Consider the following 20,062-nt stretch of genomic DNA (forward strand, 5'->3'; position numbering starts at 1 on the left):
TTTCTGCCTACCCCGTTCATAATGCCCCAGTGGGATTTGAACCTGTTAATTACTTTCCTCATGTGCTCCTTGTGAGTCTCTTCATAATTGTCCGCTTCAACTCCTCACATTAAAAACAGCCTTCCTTGTGGCCATCACCTCTGCACAGAGAGTGAGTGAGCTACAAACTCTTTCTTCGCGTCACCCTTTATCTCTGTCCATCCTGACAAAGTGGTGATTCGTACTACTGCCTCTTTCCTCCCTAAAGTGGTCACACCCTTTCAAGTAGGTCAATCCATCACCTTGCCTACTATTTATCTGCCCCCACATCCTTCTTTTGAGGAGGAGAGACTCGACCGGCTGGATCCAAAAAGAGCATTGGCGTTCTACCTCAATCGTACCAAAGACTTCCCGAGTGGACGAGCAACTCTTTGTGAGTTATCTGGGTGCGAAGAAAGGACGGGTGGTGCAGGACGGGCGGTGCAGAAGAGAAACATCTCTAGATGGGTTGTTCTCTGCATCAAACTGTGCTGTGCTTTGGCTGAGAAGCAACCCCCTGATGGTTTGCGTGCTCACTCCACCAGAGCAACAGCTGCAACCACTGAGTTAGCACGTAGAGTTCCAGTCCTGGACATCTGCCAGGTGGCAATGTGGGCATCCCTGCAATGTTCACCACAGACTACTGCTTGGACACTCAGGTCCGCAGGGATGGCTATTTTGGCTGTTCAGTGCTGCTGAACTTCCTATTATGACCTTGGTTTGCAGACCCACCTCTGGGGATGGTATTGCTTGGGTAACTATTCTAAGTTAAGGAACCTGCAACTAGAATATGCCTCTACCAGATAATGTGTTACAGAAGGTAAGTAATTTGTTCTTCATACTGCTAGTGAATAACCTATTGTTGAAACCCAACAGAGGTGCATTTAGAAGTTCCCTATAGAAAATCCCCCTGCAGTGTGTGTGGATTTCATGCCCAGGGTCGTTTAGGGTCTTTCTAGTGTACGCCTGCCTTCAAACAGTGGCGATTGTGGGCTATGAGAAAGCATCCGGTAAATAAGTCAGCTAGTTTGAAGGGCAAGGAGACAGTTTGGCAAGAGGTTAATGTTTAAAAAAAAATGTTGAGCGCGGAAAGTAGCCAACTCTATGTGCACGAGTCTTTCACAGCATAGCTCTTGTATTACAAACCACTTGTATTATATGCTTTTAGAAGAAATATTTTGCTTGTGTGTGCGGTGCCCGGCAAATACTCATGTCAATTGGATCCTTATGGCATGCTCAGTCAGTTTTAACTGATTCATTTGGTACATATATGCAGGTGGTGATAACAAAAATAAAAGCGGTTAGTATAATAGGCTTTTTGGTGAGTCTAGGCCTTATTATTGGTGACAATTCTAAGGCCTGTTTCTTACCTTATATTTAAAGCAGCGCATGTAACCGAAACTAGTGTAGTGATAACTGGAAATCATCTCTCCTGCCTCAGTTTTGAAGTGAAAGTCCCAAGATGAATAAAGTTAGAGCTAAAGAAGAAATGTACGTACTACCTGCTGGTGCAGCTCGCAGGCACAGGGCTATGTGGAGCTTTTTCTTAGAAACAGTAGATTCTAAGTTGAATGGTGTATGCTTTTGATTATATCTCTTTCAATGTAATATTTTTGAAATGTCTTTTTGTCTCGGTTTTTCTGCCTTATTTAATGTATATATTTAAAAAAAATCCATTATGGTAAGTGATCTCTATTTTCTAACATATTTCAATCGTTTCATGGATTGTTTGTTACCTACTTACTACAAATTTGCCCTAATTAAAGTTTACTTTTCCCCATATTAGTGCTTCAGAAGATGTTTTCAGGTGTCAAAATATAATATGTGTGTACATTATACTTCTAGTGGCTGAACAAGCAGAGTCGATAGATAATCCCCTTCATGAAGCTGCCAAAAGAGGTATGTGTTTGCGTTTTTCTACATGTAAAATGCTCAATCCATAGTTTACATTTTTGATATTTAAAATTTTAGTTACTGCAAAAGTGTTTATAGTAACTTGTTCTACTCCTAGGCTAGCCTAGATGTTGCTTTTCCTATTTTCCCTGTCTCATTACGCCTGCCTGCCTTCCTTCAACTTAGAGTAGAACAAAATGCATCCTTTTTCAGCAGTCTCGTTGTACCCTCAATGAGCGTTGGGGCCTGTCTGCTTAAAAGACTATGAAGAATACCATGTTCAGAATGAGTTTTTAAAGTCCTGGTCAAAAATGTGTCAAACCGCTTAAAGTAAACAAGGAGTATCTATTGCTAAACGTTGGAAAATGTTTCAAAATCATATACATAGAAGTAGCTTCAGTACAACTGCTAAAACTGAAATAAAAACACCAATAGAAACAGATCCTGAAACACATGGTAAACCAAGACAAAAAAATCTCCTTAATCTATAATAACAGTCATTGACAAAAGCAATAGGCCTGACTTTAAGTTTAATGAAGCTGGATCTTCATGTAGTAGCTGTTTATTTATATGGTTCTGCAGATCAGCGTGTCGGTGAATGTTAGAATAGGTGAATGCATGATTGAAGGATTAGTTAAGTGACTAACTGCATGGATGAATGCATAGGTGAGTAATTAGGTGAATGGCTAGATGAGAGAATGGCATGGACAAGTAATTATAAACAGATGGGCAAGTGTGCACAAGTCTTGATGCTTCGGGGATAGAATACATGGACATATGGTTGGAAGAATGGGTGAGTGTATAAATACTGGAGTGATTAAGCGACTGGATCAATGAATGAGCTACATGAGTGAGAGCACAGATGGACTAGTCCGGGGAGTTGGAGTGACCCTGATTTTTTTGGTGACAGAAGTCTACTTTCCTCTCCGTCTACAGCTCACTCGTCCATACACTTACTAATACAGTCATCCATCCATTTGCTGTTGGAATCATGCATTGTGTAAGCTTATGCTATTGGTATTTGAAGTACGTAGCAATTACCGAATGTCTGAGTGTAACAGCATGCTTCATAGGGAATTATTCTCCTCTTTAGGCATGCATGGCTAATGCTAACAACTTTGTTTTATTAATCATCGAATAGTACCTTGATTTCATATTTTCTTTCTTTGCCTTTTCTGTAAAAAAAATGGAAAGAACTGCAAAACTAGAATAACTCCATATAATTACATGGATGGATTGGTGTGCTTCCATTAACGATGATTGGGGACAATTGTGTACAGTGAATTGTATACAGTGATAAAGGAACAGAAAAAAGTAATCAAAATGATTACTACCATGAACACTAAAGACTGACAAATTTAACATGCACTTAAATGTGTAGAGAATGAAGCGTGCAAAAATAAATCATAAATGTTAAATCAGTATTAGGCCCAGATGTGAATGAACTTAGTAACATGGCCTCCTGTTAAGTATAAAACCTAAACCAAAGGGCAAAGTCCCTTCTTTTGTTTTCCAAACAAATGTAGTGCCGGAAGAGTCGTGAAGGGAAGACGTGGCTAAACAATGTCCCTAAATAGCCTACAAAACCTTGCATAGTGGATGGACGTTTGAGCTAACCACCATCTTGAGTGCATGCAGAATAAAAAAGGGTTTTTGTAATGTCAAAAGGGAGTTAGTCTGTTCTACGTTTCTGCATAAGTATTTTGCACCACTACCCAGAGAGTGCCCAGCAGAGGTTAAATGTCCTTTCTCTCACCTCTCTCTCTATTAGCTCATAGACACGAAAGCAGTCCTATGTCACCTTGACGACGTGGATGAACTGTCGCATGGCGGTGGCACATTCTGGAAGAAAAAGGCGTGTGCCACTAAAAATGCCTCTGTAAGCACATTTTGCATACTTGTTGCAAATACTGGGGAGGCACTTTTTTTTAGATGGGCATTAAATCACTTGTAAAGAAAATAAAATGTAATTGCAAAAGTGTTATACTAGCACAGAAATAAAATTTTGAAAGTAGGATAGGGTGAAAAATTCTGCTCCGCTGGCATGGTTTTGCCCACTCTGCGTTCCACTTCAAACACATTGTTCTGACAAAACTCTGCCAACTAATGCGTGGCGGAGTTTTTTTTTCTTATGCACGTCTCACAAACATAAATTTGGCGAGCAAGAATTTGTGTACCGTAGTGCCATTTTAAGGTGCCAGAATGCCTCCAGGCAAGATTTCTCAGCACAGGTGGTTGCAACAGGCCAAGACCACATTGAGAATGGTGCCCCCTCGAGTAACAAATCTACTCCAGTGGCACAAAGAAACAGCACGCTCTGGCATGCCACGTGATACTGATTTTACAGTACGGAACAAGCTCCTGGCACTAAAAATCCACCTGAACAGTGCAGCATGCCCAAATTCAACTCACTCCTCAGAATCTCGCAGAGTTTTTCTGTAACTCAACGAATTTCTGCGGTGTGAAACTCCACAAGTTCCGCCCAGGCCTACTGAAAATAATAATTTAAATAGATGGTCTATATACAGTAGAGAGAACCAGAGAAGAATGATGGGCATATTATTGATCCATGAATAAAAATCTGACTAAAGTAATTTAAAAAAAAGACAAAGTGGGAAGAGGGGAGCCAGGAAATAGCCTAGTCCTACCAAATGGAACTGAATATAGCCTAAATATTGACACTGCAGCTTTAAACATGAAAAACAACACCAATAAAATAAGAAACAAGCACTTGATTCAGCTTTGTTATAGAAAAGTATCTAAATACAGTATAATACTTCTAAGATCTAATTTTTCATTAAAGTATAATTTTTGATTTTGATGTCGCTTTTTTCACAAAGTAAATTCTTATAAAATCAATTCTTACCTGACTATCATTGGAGAACAATGTATACCTATCTATGTCCAAGAATTTTTTTTACATTTACTCCAGGAAAAATGTGGCTATTCGGTTGCTTTTCGCGGAAGGAGCCTTTAAAAAAAAAGAAAATTGCTTTTGCCTTCATCAGATAGTCCCTGCCACATGCTGAAAACAAAGTATCCCATGCATTTTAGTAGTAGCATTCTTTAGGCTGTCTCCTACAGTTGTTCACCAATCACATGACTCTGAGTGAATAATACTTTCTTCGGTTGATCAAATGGCTTACTAGAACTGACCCAAAGCCCACGCTCTATAGTATCGGTGTGAGTCTGCCACAGCACATTTGCCACCAACAGGATTTGGAGTGAAAAATAAAATGTCAGACATTCCAAGCGCGGTTGAGCTGCTGATCTACATACTGGAGACTGTGTTGCCTGTTTATCCATTGTTCATTCACAAGCCTCAGTGTGGATTACAACCCAGGTAAGGACAAGGGCTTAACCCCTTCACAGAGGCACGAACTTCGAACTGCTCTAAGGACAAACAAACTGTCATGATCTTAATCCTGATGTAGATCTTGTGGAGTGTACAATGTGTTTGCACAGATGACTCCATTCTTTCATCACACTTCTCCAGACATTGCACAGGGGAACACAATCAAGCACATTTACCCAAGAAATCGTAGTTATGGGGCACCTAGTGGATTTCACCTGAGGAGTCAGTCATCCCTTACCCATAAGTGCAGGAATAAAGATCTGTACCTCTGCGCAAATAGTCAGCACGGATCAACCATCAGTACAGTTTTATTCAAACACTTTCAGACATTCAGCATTATGTACACAGTACAAGGAAAATGTACAACTTTGCAAATGAAAATGGCATAGTAATAAACAAGTGAATCAGTGCAGTTTAGACTTAGGGCGCAAATGCAGATTATATGGCGCAGTACGAAAGGATAAGAAGCTTTAGCAGGCTAAGTTAGTAATGAGAGTGATGGAATTTGATGAAGCTTAAGAGAGAGAACATTCTGTGCTCAAATAAATCTTCTGTTCGGCCAGAGGCATATCACTACCAAAGGGAACATATCTCCGGGTTAGTACTAGGATGTAGTGTATGTAAGCTTGGTACTAGGCCACAGTATAAGCTCAGCAAAAGGTCATATTACAGCTCAATATTGGGCCACAACATAAGCTCAGCATTTGGAAACAAACATCATGTACTTGGGCACAAGTAAAACTTGGGGCTGGACAATGCAAATGCTCAGAATTGAGGCAGAACATATCCTCAATACATATAGCAGGGTTGATCTCAGTAGCAACCCTTAACACAAGTTCAATATTCAAGCTTGGGTAAGTTTTGTATTAGGAAACAGCATAGGCTGAGTTTTGGGACATAGCATACGTGTCTTTTGGGACTTAAAACAAACTCTGTTTAGGAAAGGTAACTAGAGTAAATAGACAGACTCTGTATCGGAACAACCATCAGGAATTCACCAGGGATTAATGTATGAAAACCAGGGTGCAGAGATGCTCAACTCCTTGAATATATCTTACCTCTAGAATGCTTGATGTAAATTTCCTTAATCTTGGCGACATCCACAGATGCTCTGGTCCCTATAGTTTAGAATTTGCCCTGCTCTGAAAACTTTGTTGTTTATAATAAAGCAGTTTCCCGTTTTTTCAAGATAATAGAGATATAAACTATAACCGAATGGAAGAGCAGAGGATGACACAGTGGTGACCTAGTAGGTGATAAGCTTCTGTATGTAACAGAACATTATGGAGCTGGATAGATTATAATAGCAGGGCACCCTCTGTAATATGCTAGCATGTGGTACAGTCTCTGGTTCTTTCTCACCTTGATAGTGACAGTGCTGTGCTAGCTGATCTGCCCATAACCTCTGCGGCACTTCTCGGTGCCATCTTACCATTTTCTGCGTGCCTGGTCAGGATAACAAAAAAATCAGACCTCCTAACACCCGTTTGAGGAGACCACCACTGGGTGCCAGTCAAGGCCAGAAGTGACATAAAAAGTATCTTGTACTACACTAAAGGCGATTCTTTTCGGACTCCCCTACTATCTAAAAAAAAAAAAAGCACTCCACATCACAGGAAGACAAACACCAGAGGCAACTGAACCCTGTTCTCAAAATCTACATGACAAAACAAAATAAAAACTCTTAACAAGCTTTCTCCATTCAAGCTCTCAGAACTTGAAACTGCTTACTTCACACTTGCTAGACTTTAGAGGGCCCAAAAAAACCACCTACTCAGACTCCATCTCGAACCAAATAATCAGTGGACCTATCTTTTGATACTGATTCAGCTGTTACTTCTTCTTGTCTCATAATTCTAATATCTTCCTCTAAAGATCTAGACTGATCTTCTCTCTTTTGTTATCTAGTTCTATGGAATCTAATTGATGTGAAGCTCTCAGATAGCCATGAGGTAATATCAGTGCCATAGTAATATCCAGCAGCAGGACAGGGACCTAGACTGGAGGGGTGGAAAAAAAATAGTGTGCGCAGGAGTGCTGGGTCATAAAAGCAGGAACTAGGAAGCAACAGTGTGTGGGACTTTAAAGTAGAAATAGAGAGCAGGAGCGCAGGAAGAACAAGAAAACCATGCATTTCCAGGTAATGCTGAAAAAAATGAAAAAAGTCCCCTCAGGTCCGTAATTAAAGGACAAAATGCTCCCGGGCAGGGAAAACACAAGAATAGGGTGGAAAGCAATCATATCAATACTAAAGTACTTCGAAAGACCAAATAAAATACCAAATTATGAGACAATGTCTAAGCAGAAGCCCACTCTAACAGGGCTCGAAAAATATACTCGACCACTCGCTATGGCAAGTAATTTTTTCAGGTCCAGCTATTTTTAGGACCAACTCCTTCTGGCAGTTGACAAAGATCAGATGTTATGTTCAGTCAGAAAGTGAAAAGATGCCTTTAAATCATGTTCTTATTACATGTGCTTTGTGTTCAGAGAAAGAGGTCAAAAGTCACGTTGGCTTTTTCCATTCTGAGTTCAGAGTTCCAGGATTGTCTAAGATGACCTGTCTGACCTGCGGTAAAAACTGTGAAAAGAAAAGATAGGTGGGTTTTTCTTAATCCATAACATTTAAATAACTAAGGGCCATATGTACCAACACATTTTCCCATAGACACAGAATGGGTAAAACCCTTTGATACATCTGGCCCTAAGTCACCTCTATAAACATTTCAAAATACTTGTTAGTAGCTATGAAAGACTATTTTTTTGTTCTTCAGTGTGATGAAAAAAATATTTTAATAGGATGAAAAAAATAAGAACACTTTACTTTGTGATGTGCAAATGATAACTACGTTTCCTGAAACCCAGTTCTCACTGATTATTAATACACTACATAGTTGTATCAGTAAAGCTGCAAGATAGTGGGAAGGTTTGTGGATATTTCTTGGAAATGTACTGTCTGTAAATGACTGTGTGCTACCACATCATGCTTCAGTAAAATATTTATTGAAAGTGAGTGTTTAAACATAAACTTCTGCCCTGAAGGCAATGCTAATAATAAAATAAGGCAAGTCATGGATCATGTATACCCTACATGTGGGCTAGATTCTTATTATACATGGAGCAAACATTTAGGGTCAGATTTACAATGTTTTGGTGCAGGGCAGTGCTGCAAGCCTTCTTGCTGCGCTGCTCTGCATCAAAAACAAAAGGGCAGGAATGCACCTTATCTACGATATACAGCACATTCCTGTCCTTTCCCCCTGCTCTGGGGCACAAATTGCTGCTGTGCACCAACGCAGGAACCCTTTCACAATGGTGGAACGTCCCTGCGTTGTGGGGATGATTGTTTTTGTGTAGGAAATGCCATCTTCTAGCACAAAAACAATCCCAAGAGGAGTTTTCCTCTTTCTATGTCTGCTGGACAATGCAGCTCACATAGAAAGAGGAACAAACGGGGAGAAATAAAGATATTTCTCCCCGTTGCATCACTTCTACGCCACTCTTGGAGTGGCCTAGGGTTTTGACGCATACAGAGGGTCACAAAACCTTGTAAATCTGCAAATGCATCAAAATCCATGGCTATTGCATGGGAACAACCACACAGCACCAATGGACACGTCTCCCTGACGCAAAATAAGGCAACACAGCGACTTGCACTGCTTTGCCTACTTCCATATCTACAAGGCCATGTAAAGGCCTTGTAGATATGCGTGGCCTTGCAGATATGGGTGAGCAGCCTGCACCACCAATGCATTAACAAAAATGACGCATCTGCGGCACATGTCGCTTGTAAATCTGGGCCTTACTCTATTTAACAAACAAAGGAGTTTTTTTGTACAGCAGAAAAGCTGAACTCACATTTTTGAAGGTGCACTCATATGTGAGAATGAAGGAAAAGGTGACTCTGCAAAATAAATAATTTTGCCTAGGATCACAAAATTTGAGACCCATTTATGGGTCAAGAACATTATATTTAGGTCGAGTAGGTTATTCAAGTTATTCAACCTGCAGGTTTAGTAACAATTTTATGAATTTTCAAGGCCTGTCTGAGTAGATGTAATATGTTGGAAGCAGAAGGTCTCCAAAAGAGAGCTGAAGCTTTTGGAAGCAAAAAAACCTAAATAGTTACCCACACCATCCAGAGGGGGATGAGTAACACATAATCACCTTTATCAACATTGCTTATCATATTTATATATGTCTATGTGCAGAGTTAAATGACTTTGCCTTAAAGTACACTTTTGTTTAATGCACTAAGCATGTGTAATATTATGTCTGAAAAGCCATGCCAGGTGCAGGGTTCCAGACTATTGCATCTACTTTTTTTTAAGACTAATTCCTTTGACATGGAGTAGTACCTAGCGACCAGTTATGCATAGTGAGAAAGGCAGCCACATGTGTGAAGGATATTTTTTGCATGTTTTTTTTCTCCACAGGAAAATCTTTTTTTCCCCGTGGTTCTACTACATCTTCAGCAAATCCTGGAGGTTTTCTGTTCCCATTCCCATGCTGGAAGGGAGGTTACTACAGCCCTTCGCTGGAGTAAATCTCCCATTTTTTGCCAGGATCTGAGTTCAAGTTTGTGAATTGTACACTTACAAGGTAAAGAATACCTTGTTCTTCCTACTTCTAGACACTTCTATGGAACTTACTACTGTTTTCTTTGCATTTGGTGGTTGGGGTGTGGTGCAAGGGGACGGTGAAGAGGTCCTCAAAAACAAAACTATTGACACCATAAATCGTTTTTTGAATTTCTGGCATAAATAAAGTTATTTTTAGCCATAAACACATGTTTACAGATGAAACTGCCTTCCCTGAATCAGGTACAACATTGGTCTTAATTCAAGGATTCCAAGTGTGTGCAATTTTTCTGCTTTTATTTTATCTTTTCCCACTAGGCAGACTTAGGTTTCTGATGTGTCATGTATAGTCCATTCTTCATTTATTTATTTTTGATTTTTTTCTGTTCTTTGCAGGAAATTTGAGCTGGTTGAGGGAATGCCTTGAAAATCGAGTTGGTGTGAATGGTTTGGATAAAGCTGGAAGCACTGCTTTGTACTGGGCTTGTCACGGAGGACATCGAGGTAATGCACTTAGACTGTGGTTCAGAATATTGTGTTCTTTTTCTCTACTCTTTCAACCTGCTCAGCAGTGTTCATTAATTCGTCAATCCACTAAGACAAGCTCATTCAGCCATCATAGCAAAATTACTAGTTCTGCCTCCGTTAACATTGAGAGTGAGCAGGCGCGTGAATTTTCACTCTTGTCAATGGACCTTTTTTCGTTAGTCAAAATGCACATGAGAGTTACATTAACAAACAATTAAATTTACAGTGAAGCTCATTTGATCCTACAATAAGGACCAGGAATCGGAAATTTAGATTAAGTTGATTTATTCCAAATCAATTTCAATGAAATATATATGCATGTCATTAGAATATTAAAAAGGCACACAATTGCAGCAAGCAAGCTGAATTATTGCAATTGATTCAGGCTCAGTATATCAAGAAACAGAGCAATTACAATCACAGCAGTACATAAGCTGAGAATTAGAAACAATTATTCCATAAAGAAACTCCTGTTCGCCTTCTTAAGTATGAAATAATTATTGAAGGCATCTAGTCATTCTTATAAGTAAAAAATTAAGATGGTTCATAAATACATTTTGAGGATGGTCAGAATAAAGGTCTAAGGCAATTTGGAGAGTTGCTTATGGCAAGTTTGGAATGTGAGAAGGTGTCAGCATATTGAACACTTCATTAGAAGTCTTCCAAAAGAAATGTGTTTAGCACAGAACCTCACACTTGCTAAAATCAAGGACGCTGAGAAGTCTGTATCCTTTGAAGGTCTAAGGGAATCTGCCTCAACTTCTAACAATGTAAGAATTAGTTAAAACAAACAGAACCTTCAACATCTGTGTTGTCTCTCCCTTTCCTCCAGAGACCAGTGATCTTCGAGTCCATCTCATAAATTGTAACATCAACCACATCTCTCATCCCACAGAGCTTGGACAGTTATCTTGACTTTGAACTTCTTACGTTCCTGTTATACGATGAAAAGGAGACTTCAGTTGCTCATTAAATAATGACATTCATGCCGAGATTTTCTCTTTTCAAGTCTTACTATCAGTGAAACTATTATATAGGTTATACTCTTTTCCTCTAGCTAACAAAGCCTTGAAACACACCTGCAAGAAAAGAGCATGTTAACTAAACAAAGAATATATTTCACAATTAAGGCCTTTAGTTAGACCATCACCCAGGCCCTCTTCACCAGCCTCCTCGACAATGGCAATGCACTCTAATCCAGTATCTCCACCCAACTCCTCAAAAGACTCCAGACCATACAGAATGCTGCAGCCAGGCTCATCCCGGATCCCCCCCACCTCAGAAACCTCCACTGTCTACCCACCAAGAAGAGATACCAGTTCAAAATCTTACACGATTAAGGACAGGCCTACATCAACCATAGACTGAACTTCCATCACCCCTCCAGTCCAGCTGTACTCTTCCATGCTAACTCTTGCACACACACCCTGCAACCACTGCAGTTGTAGCAGTGGCAAATCATTCTCCTATATCGCCACCCAGACCTGGAACGAACTGCCCCTCCACCGTCAAAAACAGCACCCTCCCTCGAGGATTTCGGAAAGAAACTCAGGACCTGGCTTTTCAACGGCAACCTTGCACCCCCAGACAGTAAATATAACGTGAAATATAAATGCATAATTGCACAATGATCGACATTTAAAGTATGGAGTCGAAATTGCGCCACTCCAACATACAGGGCCTTCCTCTCTTATCTTTTCTGCCAAATCTGACTTTCTGGACATTGAGGAAGAGAAAGCTTCACATTTTATAGAATGTTGGTCCCTTTGATTTGCTCAGCTTTGTGACTCCTTAAAAAGTTCCTACTACATTTATAACTTCTTGTAGTGAGAGTTTGGTTCAGTGGTTAAAATACATTACTCAGTGGCCTCTTATCCACTTTAGGATTCTGTGAAACGTCTTCACTTTGGCCACATATTTTCCATTTTGTGGATGGGGTGGGGGTGGCAAGCAGGACTAGCTTTAGGGCGGAGTGAGCCGTGCGGCCGCACCGGGTGCTGACCTGAATTGGGGGGCCTGACCTCAGAGGGGAGGGGTGCTGTGTTTAGCAATAGCTTAAGAAACTTGCGGTTTAAAAGCAGCTGCTGAAAAGTTCCTCGTACGTCCAGCCTTCATGAAGAGATTAAAATGTCAAGATACCTCTTGTGATTAGTGTTCCTGCTAAAGAGAGAGATGTAAGTTTTGTCTAGCGGCAGCTTTGACTCGCCATAAAGTAGGTTGGAGGGTTAATATGCTTGCTGCAAGGACAATAATTATATTTCATGTGGATAGCTGAGTGGATTAGTAAAGCCAGCCTTTTCAAGCGCTTTAAAACAAATGAATGTTTGTGAAAGGTGGGGGGGGCTACGGAAAGATGAGAGGCACATTTGCTGGGTGGTAATGAGGGAATCTGAGGAGGTGGTCATGGGGTGGGGGGCACCAACACAAACTGTTGCACAGGGAGCTACCAGCTCTAAATCTGGCCCTGGCGGCAAGTGTACTTCGACATACCCTGCAGGTTGTGTCCCTCCAAACCACTTGTGCACAGCTTTTCTGACTTTCATCTATTGTCAGCAGTACTCTACTACTTAGACTGGTGTGTGTGTGTGTGTGTGTGTGTATATATATATATATATATATGACTGTGTGTGTGTGTAAGTCTATAAAACTAATGAGAGTTTCATACCTCCCTTCTTCAAAAAATGTCACCATGTGAGGAGGGGGCAGGGCTTCCTGACAAGAACTTACTGACACACTTCAGCCCTCTCACCTCACCATCAACCTCTGCACTCCAAAACAAAACCTAAAGCTTCCAGAGTGTGCCACCCTTGGGATGTTTCTACACCCCTTAATGAACATTTACTGCTTAGGAGCTTCCAAAGAAGCTCCTAAGCACCCACCCGTTGCAGGGGGTTTCAGCTTGTCTTCCCTGGCACCTTGTAATATTGACCCTTTTACGGGTGCCTGAGTGAAAGGAGTCATTATTGTGTAAATTTCATGGCTCTGTACAATTTAGTGTCTCTGCAGTATAAGAAATGTTATTCCAAGAACAAGCATAGCACCTACTTGATTATTACTTAGATGTATGTGCATGCTTGATGAAGAATTGTTTTCGTAGCTCACATTCTCTGTGTTCAAGCAAACAAAATAAATAAAGGTTCATTGTTTAGTTACAGCATAAAGCTTGTAATTTGTTCCTTTATTTCATTTTTTTTTAATTGCTTCAAACATTTGTGTGTGCTCTTCCCAAGTAATGTGTGGTGAATACGAAAATGATAATGTTATCAATATCATTGTGTTATCCTAACATGAGCATGTGCAGCAGTCTTGATGTAGTGTCAAATACATAACTTCTCATAGTTCCATGTGTCCTTGCTGCTTGTAGATGGGATTCATATACATTTCTGTGGGTACTGCTTAGAGAATTTTACCAAAACAATAATTGTGTTGAATAAAACAAGGTCATCTCGTTTTCGCTTTGACAGCATATGCTGGGCTTTCCCATTACATTATATATACACAGTCCTGAATATACAGCACCATCTGATCAAGCACTTTATTCCAGGAGTAATCTGTAGAAAAGACTTGTGTTTTATTTTGATTTGAATGTATATAGTTTACATGATTTGTGCACCTACATTATTGGAGGAGAATTAAACTCCTTTAAAAAAAAATATATATATATATATATATGTATATATACATGTTTACATATACTTTTATTGTTTATTGCCTTTGGCTAGCAACAACTCATACAAAACATAACACCATTCAATGTACTTGTGCAGTGCATGGCATATTTCTTTGATTCCAACCCCCCCGCCTGGCCCCCACCAGATGCAGGAATACACTGGCACCCGCATATGCAGGCATAATCTTTCTAGACAATGCCTACTCCCCAATATTGCCCCCAACGTCCCCCCTCTGGAGTCATGACATCAAACGTCCGGGCCTCTCCATCCCCTCTAGTGTCCTACTCCCCTGGCAGGGCATCATGTGGTCTCTGTGTTTCCCATCCAAGCCTATAGTATTCTCTCCTTGGGGTCCCATACTTTCCAAAATTTCCCTGGCAAGCCCCTTACCTCGTAAACCACCCTCTCTGCATCTATGCAGTGCACCATGCCTATCTTCCACTTGGCATTTGGTGGGAGTTGTGGGGGGGGGCTTTGAGTGGTAGGACTCCCCCAAGAATGTATGTTCCAACCCTTAATTCTTTACTGTTCTTTGAGTAGTTCAAGATTTGAACCCCAAATTTTGTTTTACCTTCCAATCTGAAACAAGACTTGTGTCCTTCTGGCATAAACGTATTCACTTTCCATTCACTATTCCTATGCATTTTTACTCACTATTTTATGGATGCAAAGAAACCTTGTTTTACCTTTTGCTATGTTTTATTTTAATTTAGATGTTGTTGAAGTCTTGCTTGCTCAGCCAAACATTGAATTGAACCAACAGGTAAGTGTTCTTAGGTATATGTATTCCCTTGTCCATTTGGCAAGTTGCACAGATGTGCCATCAGTTTTTTCCATATTTAAACACATGGTTTATATTTTCTTATTTGTCAGAACAAATTAGGAGACACCGCTTTGCATGCAGCTGCGTGGAAGGGCTATCAGGATATCGTAGAACTGCTGCTGGCGAAAGGTATGTTGCTGGAAGTAGTCTCTGGAAGCAACAGACCTTCCTCTAAATATGTCTGGCTTGAAGGAGCATGGCTATTAATCAGAAATTTAACGGGTGTTTTGTTAATAAAATTAATTTACACACGAACTGGACATAACTTTGTAGACCCCTTTCTGCTCCTCTTTTCATGCTAACCTGCTATTTAACTATGGATGTGGCTTTGGTGCAGGTATCGCAGGGGCCATAGAGCAGGTCCATCAGTCAGAGACCAGTCAAGGGATTTGTTCCCACATATTTCATCTCTGTTCGTGCCCCTTATCACCAGTGTCTTATTTTTGTGGTGGGTATAACTCACTGTATTGGTTCAGAGTTGTCCCATTTGTCACCTGAAACACACCATTTTTCATTACCAAGGCAGACATTCGTGGAAGTCTTCCTGTCAAATAGTGGCCGCCTGCCAAACCCGTACTTCCACCTGACCCCCAGTGCAGCCAGAACACTGCTGGCCTTATTACGAGTTCACCACTGTTTCCGCCCTCCAGCCCTGCGGTGAACAGGGTCTTAACATTGAAGCCAGCTCGTAATCGAGTCGGCGGCAATGAGGTGGTGCGGCAGGTGCAGCAGCACCTGTTGCGCTTTCCACTGCTCGTAATTCAGGCTGTGGAAAGCGCAACGGGGCTGTCCATGGGGCCCACGGCACCCCCTTTCTGCCAAGCTTTGCATGGTGGGGCTTAATCACGGAAAGGCTGGCAGAAAGGGGACTCCTAATCCCCAGGGCAGCTCTGGCAGATTGAGACCACCAAGACCTCCAGGCTGTCGACAGCCTGGCAGAGTCAGCGTCCAACTGTGGTGGCTCTGCCGTGGTTGTAATGTGGAGGCCGGACTGGTGCTTTGATGGCGGTCCGACCTCCACCCCGCCAGGCCCCAAGTCAGATGCCATGCAAACAAATTACAATTACCATTCAGTAAATTTAGATAGGATGACCCATTTGGCCATACAAGGAAAATGCCAATCCGAAATAAAGTTAAAGGGTTTATTACAAGCTCAAAATAAATGTCATATAAGTCATTCTCAGAATGAAATTATATATACGTACATTATCACCAAGGGTTGCCCATGGCACCGAAAAACGTTTAGCCGAGCTAACATTAACAAAACTAAACATTTGAGAAGAACAATACCCAATATTAAAAGGAATATCTGAAATACAGAGACCCACTGTTGCTCAGGATTGACAATCATTTTTAAATTCAATCTAACAAAGTAATAAATTTAGATTGGGCAGCAGAAAACCCTACATCTGACCAAATCAGGGAAATTAATGTGTGGGGCGTAACACATGCAAGCAAAATACAAAAGCACAAAAAGGACAAAAAATAATTGGAAAAAGCTAATCTCGAATCGTAGATTACTATGTAAAATAAGCAAAATGTAGGTAAAAATGGATAGCGTATGCATATCAGAGGCTTGGTCAACAGACTTCTGAAGGGGACATAGAAAAATTTCTAAGTTTAGAAGGGCATTTCAAAGCGACAAGTTGAGAGGGCTGTCCAAGAAATACCGCATTCAGGGATGCTTCATCAGCAAAGCATCAGGGTCAGCAAGGCATCGATAAGCATCTGCAGATCTCTGCAAGCTGCTAAGAACTGCTGGGGAACTGTTACTGCTCAGGAACTGCTTTAGGCTGCTCAAAATTAAAATGTCCATCAATATTTTAGCATTCCCAAAGCATTCTGATTCCTCAAAGGTGTCAGTCTATGTTACATTGAAGGGGCATCATCCAATAATAATCAATTGTACCACTCCAAGTTGTAACATCTCAATTCTTTCCCAGGTCTGCCTTGTGAACATCTTCCATCCATGAGGCTGCACGCAAGTTTGACACAATTGTATATGATGACAGTTCATCTTCCACACTGGTTTTCTTTCAAGGATGCTGTACTTCATTCTCTCCATGCTTAAACAATAGAGCTTATTACCAACTTGCTAAGCTTCTCATGAGAACCAAACCTACATAAAGGTTCTCGTTAAAAAATGAATCCACATTTCTAGCACTGTCACAAATTACAAGCTTCAACAGGTCTCACCTCATGCTAACACAAAAACTATACCAATGCTTTTAATTATTCTGTTTCATAAAACACATGTAATATGCACATTAATAATGCTTCAATATTGAATAATACATTTCACTTCAAACGATAAAACTTTATCGCATTTCATTAAGAATAGCAGAGAACTGCATTTCTCTCTTTTTTGCATGTCTTTTTTAATTCATTAATCATTAGAAATTCGGTATCATTGTAATATATCCCCTTTGTCTTGAGTCTAAACTACAATGTAAAACCACTTTTGTTTCAGTAACATTTCATTAAATTCAAATACCACTAAAGTCAGACTTAGGTACATTTATAAACATCTCAGTGCAACTTTCTACATTTAAACTATTAGTGCTCTGAATCAAATAAATCATACTTTATGACATGAGGGACACTACCAAATTTCAAGCTTTATCACACTGAAGAGGATTGTTGCCCTTCAAGATACGTATAAGCATCTCCCACTTTAGTGGAACTTTTGTAACGCATGTGGCTCCGGATTCATGGCTTCTTTTGTGCAGATTGGTGCACTGTTGTACCTTAAGATGCGTTGTACACAGGTATGTCTAGTGCAGCACTAGCACCAGGAGAAGAGCTTCTAGTTGGCATTAGTCTCAGTTTGCAGACGTGCTTCCTGGGTGGCTGGTTGGCCTTGGTGCAGAACGACCTAGTGCAAATGCCATTTCTCTCCCTTCCTGTGGAAAGGACTATCACAATAGATTACTCCAAATGTATGTAGGGGAAGGGCTATTAGCATGCACGCCATGAGATTTTAAAATGTACTTTTGTCTGTGTCAGGTCATGCCCCATCAGTTCCCAGACCTAAAAGCAATCATTCTCATGAGTACCTGCCTTTCCAGAAGCCACCCCATGTTCCATGTCAACAATCAAGGTGACAGTCACTTCCCACAGATATCATTGCATGCAGCAAAAGTGTTGCAGTGGTTATGAACTGTGGCATCTTATTTGGCATCTCATTTCCCATTACAACTGAACCTCCAAACAGAACACAGCTTTTGTATTAAAGAATCCTTCCTGAATGACAAAGACTTATACGTAAATCGTCTGAAACACTTGACCGGCATACCTAAAATTTTGCAAAGGTGCAGTTCCGTACATGGGAAACACAGCTTGCACTTGGAGATCCTTGAACTCAGTTGTTGTCAAAAACACTGATGTAGTTCTTCTTTGGCTGTACCACAGAGTTCTGGAACTATTCCTTTATCTGTGCTCTGGTCCTCCGATTTAGGCTTCCAGAAAAAACTAAAGATACTGCTTTTCAAAAAGCACCTACATCTTTAGGCTTAACACATTGTGGCACACCACCAACATAAAACCTTTAAATTCTGATTGTAGGAAAGTGGAGTATAATGTTGGTGTGGAGGTTAGTCCTCACCATGTAATAGTCTCACAATACTCTTAAGATATAAGGTCCTTGGATTCACACTAATAATTCCTTAGCTCGTTCCTGGTAGTGTGGCAAAAAGCAGTTAGGCTTTACTAGAGGAACATATGTTAGGCATTTCAGAGTACCAACATGGACGATAAGTACTTAATACAACTCAGAAGATATCTGACACCAGTTTATAAAAATAGAGTGTATTTATATCTTATTTTAGACACCAAAACAAACTGTATTACATCATTACAACTGGAGTTATAGATTTTTGAAACATGTAAAAACGCACATTAAAAACAGAATGTTGCAGTCAATGGGAAAAGCCACTAGTCACAATCGGTCACTTTGAGGTCGAGTTACATGGAATCCTTATAGGGGTAAGGTGGTGCAGGCCCTGGGACCAGGCCACAACAGTCATTTCAATTTGACCTGACCTGTGGAGTCTGGGTGCAGAGTTGTCCTGGCCCGGTGTGCTGAATGGGACCTGCTCTGGTGCTGAATTTGCCGCTCTCTCGGAGCTGCAAGAAACAAGATGCAAGAACACAGCAGGGACTAGGTTGTCGAGGTTGGATGTAGACTGCATGGTGTGCCCTTCAGATACAGTGTCGAGTGTGGGGGGGTCAGTTACCCGACTTGCACCCAACAAGCCTTCACAGCAGTAAGCACAAAGGAAAGCTTTGGAAGCTTCACAGATCCCAGGGGAGTGATGTAGCCTCATGAAACTAAGGGGCACGCAAGACGAAGACACTGGACCACCTGGATTTGGGCAAACCCACGGAGGGTCCAATGGCCGGTGAATTTGCGAATCATGCAAGCGTTTTTACCTGCAGTTTGCAGGGGACTACTGCCACTAGTCCAAGGGAGACTGAGGGTTCTTCTAGCGTCTACAGGGGACCTTCTGGTCGGGAGTGCTGAGTTGGAGCCAAGGGCCAGGGTCATTCACTCAGTTCCAAGGCTGTTGCCACAGGGATAGAGAATCGCTCTTTTGCTGCGCTGCAGTGGGCAAAGTCCTGTTGTCGGCGACACAAGGCTTCTCTTGGTCTTTCTTTGAAGTCAGTTTTTCAGATCTGAGGTTCTGGTGTCAGGGGGATCCCTTAAATCCTGGATTTAGTTAAGTAAGGGGCGTGAAGGCTAGTGAACAATGGGCCCCTTTGTCCTACAGCTATTCGGCACCTGAGGTGGGTGACCACATGCGGTGGAGTGGTTCACCATTTTCTACCAGAACCCTCTATTCTGCCACTCCAAACATTGCAGAAATCAAAATTTAGTGCACAGACTGGGCAGCTCACCCTAGAGATGGGGCCAGCTTTCTGGGGGTGTGCACTCCCCTGCATACCTAATTTTCTGGCTGTCCATGAGCAAATTTGCCTTAGGCAGTGGAAGGGCTTTGTCCTTCTCTGGGGAACAGCATAGATGCCGAAAAGGGGCAGTGAAGCATTTGAAGCTCACTGCCCTGAAGTGCCAATTCACTAGCCCGGTTGGGAGGTGTGACCTCCTTTCTGCCTCAGCCTTTTTTTCTGACTCCCGGGAGTGTTCACACTCCCTGGCAGGAGGCAAGAATCCTGTCTTGCCTGCAGCAAGTGCGGG

At 41.3% G+C, this 20,062-nt stretch overlaps 1 protein-coding gene across 1 annotated transcript in view; it reads left to right on the plus strand.

Annotated features, from left to right (window-relative positions):
- Positions 1-20,062, plus strand: part of OSTF1 (osteoclast stimulating factor 1) — a 235,363-nt gene that overhangs the window by 191,049 nt on the left and 24,252 nt on the right. Inside the window, exons 5-8 of the mRNA XM_069229196.1 lie at positions 1,864-1,917; positions 10,243-10,350; positions 14,759-14,808; positions 14,919-14,997. Of these exons, the coding sequence (XP_069085297.1) occupies positions 1,864-1,917; positions 10,243-10,350; positions 14,759-14,808; positions 14,919-14,997 (291 nt within the window). The remainder of the gene's footprint in view (positions 1-1,863; positions 1,918-10,242; positions 10,351-14,758; positions 14,809-14,918; positions 14,998-20,062) is intronic.

The sequence above is a fragment of the Pleurodeles waltl genome, chromosome 1_1, assembly GCF_031143425.1.
Source record: "Pleurodeles waltl isolate 20211129_DDA chromosome 1_1, aPleWal1.hap1.20221129, whole genome shotgun sequence".
In the NCBI taxonomy this organism is placed as follows: Eukaryota; Metazoa; Chordata; class Amphibia; order Caudata; family Salamandridae; genus Pleurodeles; species Pleurodeles waltl.